We start from the raw sequence: 9,582 nt of genomic DNA, 5'->3' as shown, positions 1-9,582 counted from the left end.
AAAACAAACAGAAAAAAACACACGGTACGATTGATAAGTAGTGGGGGCTATCGAAGAAGAGGAGGGTCGTGGACCGCGGTTGAATTCGTCGGCAGAGCGCGTGACAGAGTGCGGAGTCCCGCGCTTGTGAGATTTAAAAAATATATACTGCGGCCGTATAATAAAAAAATTCATTTGTCATATTATTTTAACGGTCGTAGCCCGTAGGTCATTGGGCATTTGGGCCGAGCCAGGCACCGCTCACGTTTTCAAAATAAAATACGGGAAAAAAATTGACAGTAATTTATGCTCTCGCGGTGGTATTAAAACTTAAGATATAGTCATATATATTAGTTCTACTCTAAATGATTATCCTGGATTTTATAGCCCCTCCTACGGCTACAAATCTACAGTCAAGTTATTCAATATATATATTATATAAACACACACAAACATACAATTTTAATTTAATGTAATTTGCATACCATTAACTAAAATACGACTAATGACTATATTTTAAGTTTTAACACTGTTTTGTAATTTAAAATGCCCGCGCTTGATGCATCTAATGAAATAATAAGAAATATAATATGGACAAGTGGACCCCGCCCCCCACCAAACTCCACTTGTTGTATAACATTTCGTGGTCAACCCTCCACACCCTCCAACCTTGTCGTGTCCAGTCCTGTCATCCTTTATATCTTAGGGCCCTAGTCCGTTTCAGGAGCTATTTATTATCGACATATTCCCGTAACCTCTGACTTCTCCCAAAAAAAATTTAAACATCTACGTAAAGTATTTTTGGGCGATTGTAAACTCCGCCAGAATATCGGTTACATAAAAAGTTAATAAAAAGGTCTTATGTAAACTCCGCCAGTTTTATTGTCTTACCTGTAATGGGTATATGGAAACTCCGGCAGTATTAATTAGGCCTTCCTTATATAAAACTAAATGATATTTCTCTAGTAAGTAAACTCAAAAATTCAAAATGAAAATAAAATTATTCTGTTGAAAAAAGCTATAAATACTCAATAGTTATAATAATTGATTAATGTTAGACTTGATGGTTTGAATATCTACTAACTGTATCTCATAATTTTAGCTTACAGTTCAAAATATTATAAGTACCTATTATAACATATTATGTCATAATAATATAATATACCTACATATTATTTTTTGATTATTAGTTACCTATCACAATTGTCTATCATTATTTTTTTACATCATACGGGCCATTGCAATTTGTATGATTTGTGCGAACATTTATTATTTTTATCTTTATGTTTTTTTTTATATTTTTTGGCATATACTTATTTAATAAGGATAATAATTACTATAAAATTTTGATTTTTTTTGTATAATAATAATCTGCTTATTATATTAGTTGTATAGTGTATACTGTTACTTCATTTTTTTCCACTGGCTGAGTTTACATGAACTCAATTTTACCTGATTTTTGACTCACTGGCGGAGTTTACACTAAAAAAAGGGGATATCCCGAGTGCGTCCCATTTTTAATTTTCACCTTTTTCATAGCCCGACTGCGTCCGCCGTATTATCGACAAATTATAATGAATAGCCCGAGTGCGTCCTCGGTCCATAGCTGCTATTAGGTAGGTACCTATTTAAGATAAACATATTAATCGAATAAAAACTTTTAAGATACCTACGTCCTACATGTTTGACGATTGAATATGGTGGTTCAAATGTACAACTATAATATACTATTATTTGTACATTTATGACAGGTCCGTGAAGTTAGACTGTAAGACACTGGAAACGGTGGGAAAATTAATTTTAACCCCGATGTTATTGAAGATATTATATCTATAATGCCGAAACATGAAAAACTCGACGAATTTATGGATTATTTAATAGAAAATTATATCGATTCTGGAGCAAAATTTCCTATTTCTATGTGGGCTGAAATGAGTAGTAGGTAGTTCTGAAAGGACAACAAATGCTTGTGAAAACATTCATTCCATGTAAAACTGATTAATTTATAAACATCACTCAACGCACTAAAATAGCAATCCGAACGGCCACACAAGTAACAAGAAAACCAAAAGGAAGTACGTGCAAGACAATTACATACATACATAGAAGACAATATAAACCAATTTCAAAATAATAAAATATCCTGATTAGATTTTGTCAAGAGAATGGCATTTAAACACAAGCCTATATAGATATATTAATAATAACAACATTTTTTTTAATAAATTGTACGCTCACCCAAACTCAACAGTGTAAGCTAAAATAAATAATAATAATAATAATATTAGTTAATAATAAAAAAAAATGTTTGGGGTGTAAGCCAGTTCACCTCCTCGCGGTGCACCCTGGGTAATTCTAAATAAACTGGGATGCATTCGGGCATTCGGGCACAAAATCTATGACCTTTTTTGCTTGGGACGCACTAAGAACATTAAAAAAGGGTCATTTCGGGATGCACTCGGGAAACTCCCTAAAAAAAGGTTCTTGTGGCGGAGTTTACATGCGCCCGTATTTTTACCTAAATACCTATTACCTTTACCGGCACGTCTACCTCACCTATAACCATTTTACGACTCGATAAAAATAACATGAAATTTGAAAACCTTGGAGCAACAACAAGAAATCTCCATATTTTGGTCAAAATTAGTTTTTGATTGCACAATATTAAAAAAAAACTGCTTCGTTGGGTGCAACAGCGAGAAAAATTCAAAAATCCGATTATTAAAAACAGAGACATCATATAAATGGAGATGACTTAGTATAGCACTAAAAATAATTTATTTATTACGAGTACCTATGTATAGACAATAGGCATATACCTATCCAAGTTTTATTATTTGGTTTTGAGATTATACAAATTTGATTTTGACAATTTGTCACTGGCTACTATACTTATACGAACTGATATAGGTATGTTATTGATTGGAGATATCTTGTTGCTGCTCTCAAGTCTTAGGTAATTTATTTAATACCTACACCGGGCTACACCATATAGAAGACTACTTTTATTACCATACCAACTGTACAAGTATTTTGTATTTGATTTTATTTAATTACATTTAATATTAATAATATAATATTGTCAAATAAAAAGTGTGTAAGCATGGGGCCCAAACGAATAGAGTCCAGGGCGCGGGCCCTGGCCTTAGGACGGCCCTGACTACGCCATAAAAAATCCTAGATGATTAGATCCGCGACTGATTAAAAGAACATTCTTTATTTGAATTAAAAATTAAAACCAAAACAATCATCATAAAATATAATAATACTTAATTTCTTTTTTGGTTATCACAGAATTAACCAGAGCTTGAAACCGATTGAAATAATTTCGGTTTCGGTTTCGATATTTTGTATAGGAGTTTTTAATTTTTTCGATTTCGGTTTCAATTTTTTAATTCCGGTATTAGGGAATTTCAGTTTCGGTTTCGATTTTGTATACCGGTTTTGAAATTTTACGATTTCGGTTTCAACTTAACAATACCGGTATTCAGAAATTTCGGTTTTGGTTTCGGTTTTGTATACCGGTTTCTAAAGTATTTTCATTTTTAATTATCATTCTTTGTTCCGTATTGTCAATTGTCAATTGTCATACTTAGTATTTGCTAGTAACTTTAATTTATGTCATTACTATTTATAAAGCAACTAATAATTTTGCGAATAATGAAATGTTTATCAACAAAATTAATAATGATCTCAATTTTATTATGATTATTAATTATGTGTATTAATGGAATAAATGTATGTATTTAAAAACACGTCTGTTAAAAAAAAATAACGGTTTCCAATTTATTTCGGTTTCGGTTTTAAATTATAATACCGGTATCCAATTTTTTTCGGTTTCGGTTTTAAAACGGTTTCAAGCCCTAAAATTAACTACAATATTAAAACAATATAACATGATATTTGGTCATGTTTACACAAATCATTAGTGAAACGTGTTATTTATTAAATATTTTACAGTACGTATTTACTATTGATACAAAACCTAACCATACATTTAAACTTTTTATTGCAATTAAATATTTTGGTAAATATAAATAAAAGTACTAATATAATTTACAATGTACTTACCTATGAACCTATATTTAGGCTAAGTTTCATATTTTATTCAAATAATAAAATAAAAATTAGGCATTTTGATAAAGATGAACAAAATAACAAATCATAATTGAGCATAAACATAAAAAAAAGAAGCGATTTGAGACATTAATTTGTCTATTAGACTGTACCAACAGTTATAGTTGAACAGTCAACATATTAGGTATGTAGGTATAGATATTTTGTTTAACAATAATATTCTATATAATATTATGTTATTGATTTATTATTTACCTATTTTATAAACTAATAATATTCCATCATCATATGTTAATATTCCATCATTAAATAATAAGTACAACGGTAAAATAATTGTATTAATAATGAATGACACTAAGGGTACTACTGTAATATTGTTGTAAATGCAAAGGTACTTTGATCCTAATATTTGGAAACTTTCAAATTAATACAATTTTTATTCAATAGGAAATTAACTATGAATGTTGATAACATCATTCCATACCTTAACTTTATTTTCCATTAAAAATATTAAAATAATACGTGGAACTTTTGAGTTTTGAACTAAACAACACAAATCTTGTTCACTTGACACTATCTACCGACTATAAATGCATTGTTAGAATTATATTTATTTAACTTTTTGGATATGTAGGAAATACTAAACAGGGAAATGAAGGACAATTTTTAATAAAATTATTTAAAATTAGGCAATACAATCATAAGTCTTCATTTTTATGGTTTATAGGCCAATTTTTTTTTCATGACCAGGCATATTCAGTCTTATAACATGATACCAACTGACTAAAATAATGAAATACAGTGTTGAAAAACAATAACGATTAATATTCTTATAAACATCCAATATATGAAAAACCAAAAAAATAAAATAAGGAATAATAGTAGTAACTAGTATTATAGAATACAAATTAACATATTTTTGTAATATTGGTTGTAAGGTTAAATGTTAATGTATAACTTCTCTCATGAAATTATAAAAATACCAATAAACCAGAAAAAAAAATGTTGAATTTATTAAATCAAAATAGCTTATACAATAAAAATATATGTAGTATTGGACCATTATTACATTGGTTTATTGGTAGTTTTTATATTAATCAGTCCATGAAACAAAATTATTTTTAAAACATTTACTCATTAAAAAATAGGTACAAATTTGTTCAACTCAATTTTTCTGTATAATTATATTAATGACCGTTGTTCGTTGAGAAATTTTCATTCCATATATCATTCATTGATTGCAATGCCATTTCTTCTTTGGGTAATGCATCTATGCTTTCTAATGACTTAATGTAAAACATTAATTCAGACGACACAATTCTAAACATTTTAATTTTAAACAAACAATCAAAAAAATTATATAATTCTAAAACTATATAAGAAAATTTTATATAGTAGGCAAAATGGCTTAGAATTTTAAGTAAAAACATTTAAATTACCCGCGTAAGGGCCCATCATTATTAGTATTGTCCATTTTGTTTATGCATTCATGTAGGATTTCTTTGAACGTTATATGAATTCGTCTATACAAGTATTGAATTTGAATTTTTGGCAGTATACTTGCTATGGCCTCATGAAGTTTACATATATGTCTATAAAAATAAAATATAATAAAAATAAAAAATAATATAAAAATTATTCAATTTTATTATGTAAGCGGCAATTTCATACTTGCAAATATTTTGAAACGATTTGGACGGAATAGGAGGTTTAGCCTCCCAGTTTGACATTTGCTGCATGATTATCTGTTTTACTATATCATGCAGTTTGTCTTGTATGTCTTTGATGTGTTTTGTAATATCGTTTTTAACTCTATTTAATATTGTGTTCACTTGAGATTCTTCCAAAAAACCTGAAAAATAAAATTTAATTCAGTATAAAATATAAATAAATATTACAGACAGTAGAAAATTAATCTGTTTTGATTATTTTACATGATGTAGTCATATTGTTACAAATAGAAAAATATTTTAACAGTGTTACTTACTAGAAAAGTGTGTTTGTATGTAAGGTACAATCCATAGTAACAGTTGTAAAGCTCTAAGTGATAACACCAAATTAGTACATGTTATTTTCTTTAGACCAGTCTTGTTTGATATTGCCTTTGCTTGCAATACTAAATAATATGATCTAGAGTTATACTCTCTTAAGATATCGCACACATAGCGTAACAAACTTTGTGCGGCCAAATTTATCTCATCAGCCTTTGTACAGTACTCAGTTACCATTTGAATCAAAAGTAACACAGTCCTAAAATTATTGTTTGATTATATTATTCCAATTGCAATCATAAAAAAATTTAATAAACTTACCCAACCACTGCAAAACTTTCATCATTTACAATCAATATCTGAGCTGGTTTAGTGGAGGTTTTTGGTGATAATGGTTTGGGCATTGAAAATTGACCTGAAAAAGTATTACATGACATATTTAGACAAGAATCTTATTTAAAGCTTGATAAAATTAAATTCTGTTATAAAATATTTTATAGACAATTTTCATCATACAATATTTTTCACTTTAAAATATATTTTTTAATGTTAATTTTAATTTTAATATATTGACTTACAAAAATTAATCCAATAAAACATATTAATATATCAAATTTAACCACATCATACATGTCAAATTCGCCATCAAATATTCTAATTTTGGCTGGAAATTATGTTGATAATATTGATTTTTTTAATACATCCTTAACAGAATTTTCTGTTCAAATATTAAGATATATTAAATAAAATTATTTTAAGTATAACTTTGTAATTTTTGTATACCTTATTATTGTTATTATTGCTATTATTATTATATTATTGTATAATTATTGTAAATTAATATATAGGTATCATAGCTATAAAAATTTTGTATTATATAATATATAAAAAAAAAATGTAATTTAGAATCATATTTCCATATATATATATATGAATTAAATACAAATTATAAATAGTCAAAAACATAAATACCAGTAGTTTGAATATATTCAACTAAGTGTTGAAATTCTGAAGGCACAACTTTTTGCCGCCAGTTTTCGCTATCTAAAAGTAGTTGGAGTTTGTTGATTTTCTCAGTGTGAAATTTTTTAATGAAATTATTGGCCTGGAATATATAATACAATTGTAAATATTATGACATAAAATTGATTATTGGTAATCAAGAATACAACCTCTGATTGCATGGCAGCCTGTAATATTTTAAATCCGACATCTTGATTAGGGCATACTTCTACGTAACATTCACTCAAATTTTTTATACATTCAGACAATCGTAACAACTGTTTTTGATCTGATAAACAATAATTTCTGGATTCATCATCTCCATTGAGTTGTTCGGTAATACCACTAACTTGTTCACTTTCAGTACTATTGAAGACATCAACAAAATGTTAAGTGAATAATTATATATACATAATACTTATAACAATATTTTTTTAAAACAAAGCACATACTTGGCACTAGAACTCTTATTAACTAATTGAGCATATTTAACAACAGCACACTCGGTTATAGAGTTTAAAAGATTAGTCAGCTTTGCTCTGACTTTAATATAATCTTCTTCACTAAGATTATAATCAAATGACGGTTCTTCTAAACTAAAATTAATTGTATTTAAGTCACTGAATTATTAAATATCAAAATATCGTTCATTAGGTTAACAAGCCAATATCTTACTCAATAGTATTTTCATTGTGACTATTGAACTTTTTAGCGCTGACATTAAGAGCATGATGCATGATATTATATCCTGCCTAAAATATAAATACAATTAGTTTAAAAATTTACACAGGTAGGTATTACATTTTAAATTAATAACTATCTTTATTAAATTAATTTATAAATTGAATAACTTACTTCAAAGAACAAAACCATAATCAATAGTTACTAATTTTGAATCTTTTAAATTTAATATACATATCTTATAATTCATGAATTTATTATATTAAGCAATAAATAATTAGTTTATCAAATGTAGAAAAATCATAATAGATTTAAAAATAATTTACAAAAAGTGTTGATCTAGAAACGTTAATATTTCAAATACAGATAAAAAAATGTTTTTAATTCATTTAGATTTCCTAAATAATAAAATGTGTTTAAAATAAAAACACTTAGAAAAATTTTTTTTTGAATATAATCAATGTATGGCATTGAAGATTGAACCTTTTTTCACATTAATGATTAAGAAACATTATTTAATAATTTTATAACTAACCTTTATTCTTCGTAAAAGAAGAGACAAAGTGTAAGAACAGTCTTCTAGCATATTCAACCACTCATTAGTAGTTAAACAATACAAATAACTTTCTAAATTTGATGACTGACTGATCTGATGATCAACATCACTATTTGCAACTGTATCTATAACACTTTTTTTAATTGCAGCACTTATTGCTGTTTCACATTCTTTACTGTATGCTTCTAAAAATGCCCAATTTTTACGCCTTAACATCCCCATAAGTATCGAAAATAATTTATCCTTATGGAAAAATGTTCAACGATTGAATTAATTTTATTCTTGTAGTGTTAAAATATTTAAGATGAAAAACTTACTTTTTCCAAAACCTCTATATCAGTACCTACTAATGGACGATTGAGGTCTGCTGATGAACATCTTTCAAATTCACCAGCCATTAATGCATCTATCATTTTAATAATTTCATTTAATTCTGAAGTCAAATGCCTAAAATTATTTACATTATTTAAATGTCACTTCTAAAAACAATATTGTAACATGTAATAACTATAAATAATAATTATTAATACCTGAAGCAGTGGACTCCAGAAAGTTCCTTAGATAATAGATCCTTAGTGGTATAAATTAAGTCTAAAGCAGCAACATAATCAGCAGCTGATAGTAGTACTTGTATTGTCGTTTGTGTGTGATATACTGTAGCCATTAATTTCAACTATTAACAATAAAAACAAGATTATATGCAAGCAACAATATTTAAAATAAATAATAAATATTTTCCATTACATATGCACATTATAAGGTTATATTATTATTATTATTTTATTCATACCTTTTCAATTATATTGGTATGATTTAAAATTGTGGTTTTAGTTTTTAAAATTGTCAATGGTTTTGATACAAACTTTTCATTCACTTGTCTGATTCTACATCTAAGTAAATAAAACATTAATTAAAACTAATTCATATAAGTTATAACAGTCTTATATGAGGATGTTTCACAGACATTTGTTGTCTCTGTCTTCCAAGTGCATAACATAGCCAATTTTACGCTCAGCAGATCACGTTAAGATCCGTTAGCTTACAATAATAGTGAATTGACCTCTTATAAAATTTAAAGGTAAGATTATTATCTAGTGCAAATCATAGGCTTTTTGTTATACTAATTTTAAAGTGAGTTATGAGTATTTTAAGATTTACAAGCAATTTACAATTTTAAAATAATCATAACTCAATTTAAAATTAAAATATAATAAAAAAGCCTTTGAGATGCCCTAGATAATAATCTTACATTTAAATTGTATAAGAGATCAATTCACCCTCATTTTCAAACTTACA

The 9,582-nt window shown here is 27.2% G+C and overlaps 1 protein-coding gene across 1 annotated transcript in view; it reads right to left on the bottom strand.

Moving 5' to 3' along the window:
• Positions 1-5,044: 5,044 nt before the first annotated feature.
• Positions 5,045-9,582, bottom strand: part of LOC100159470 (vacuolar protein sorting-associated protein 54) — a 9,442-nt gene continuing 4,904 nt past the window's right edge. Inside the window, exons 7-19 of the mRNA XM_001946320.5 lie at positions 9,077-9,176; positions 8,817-8,959; positions 8,604-8,733; positions 8,266-8,529; positions 7,725-7,801; positions 7,502-7,645; positions 7,220-7,415; positions 7,020-7,152; positions 6,369-6,462; positions 6,044-6,306; positions 5,728-5,908; positions 5,496-5,648; positions 5,045-5,376 (exon numbers count right to left, since the gene is read on the bottom strand). Coding sequence (XP_001946355.2) covers positions 5,244-5,376; positions 5,496-5,648; positions 5,728-5,908; positions 6,044-6,306; positions 6,369-6,462; positions 7,020-7,152; positions 7,220-7,415; positions 7,502-7,645; positions 7,725-7,801; positions 8,266-8,529; positions 8,604-8,733; positions 8,817-8,959; positions 9,077-9,176 — 2,011 coding nt within the window. The 3' untranslated portion in view covers positions 5,045-5,243. The remainder of the gene's footprint in view (positions 5,377-5,495; positions 5,649-5,727; positions 5,909-6,043; positions 6,307-6,368; positions 6,463-7,019; positions 7,153-7,219; positions 7,416-7,501; positions 7,646-7,724; positions 7,802-8,265; positions 8,530-8,603; positions 8,734-8,816; positions 8,960-9,076; positions 9,177-9,582) is intronic.

The sequence above is a fragment of the Acyrthosiphon pisum genome, chromosome A1, assembly GCF_005508785.2.
Source record: "Acyrthosiphon pisum isolate AL4f chromosome A1, pea_aphid_22Mar2018_4r6ur, whole genome shotgun sequence".
Classification (NCBI taxonomy): domain Eukaryota; kingdom Metazoa; phylum Arthropoda; class Insecta; order Hemiptera; family Aphididae; genus Acyrthosiphon; species Acyrthosiphon pisum.
Note: the sequence above shows the minus strand (reverse complement) of the source record. Positions and strands in the feature narration are given on the sequence as shown.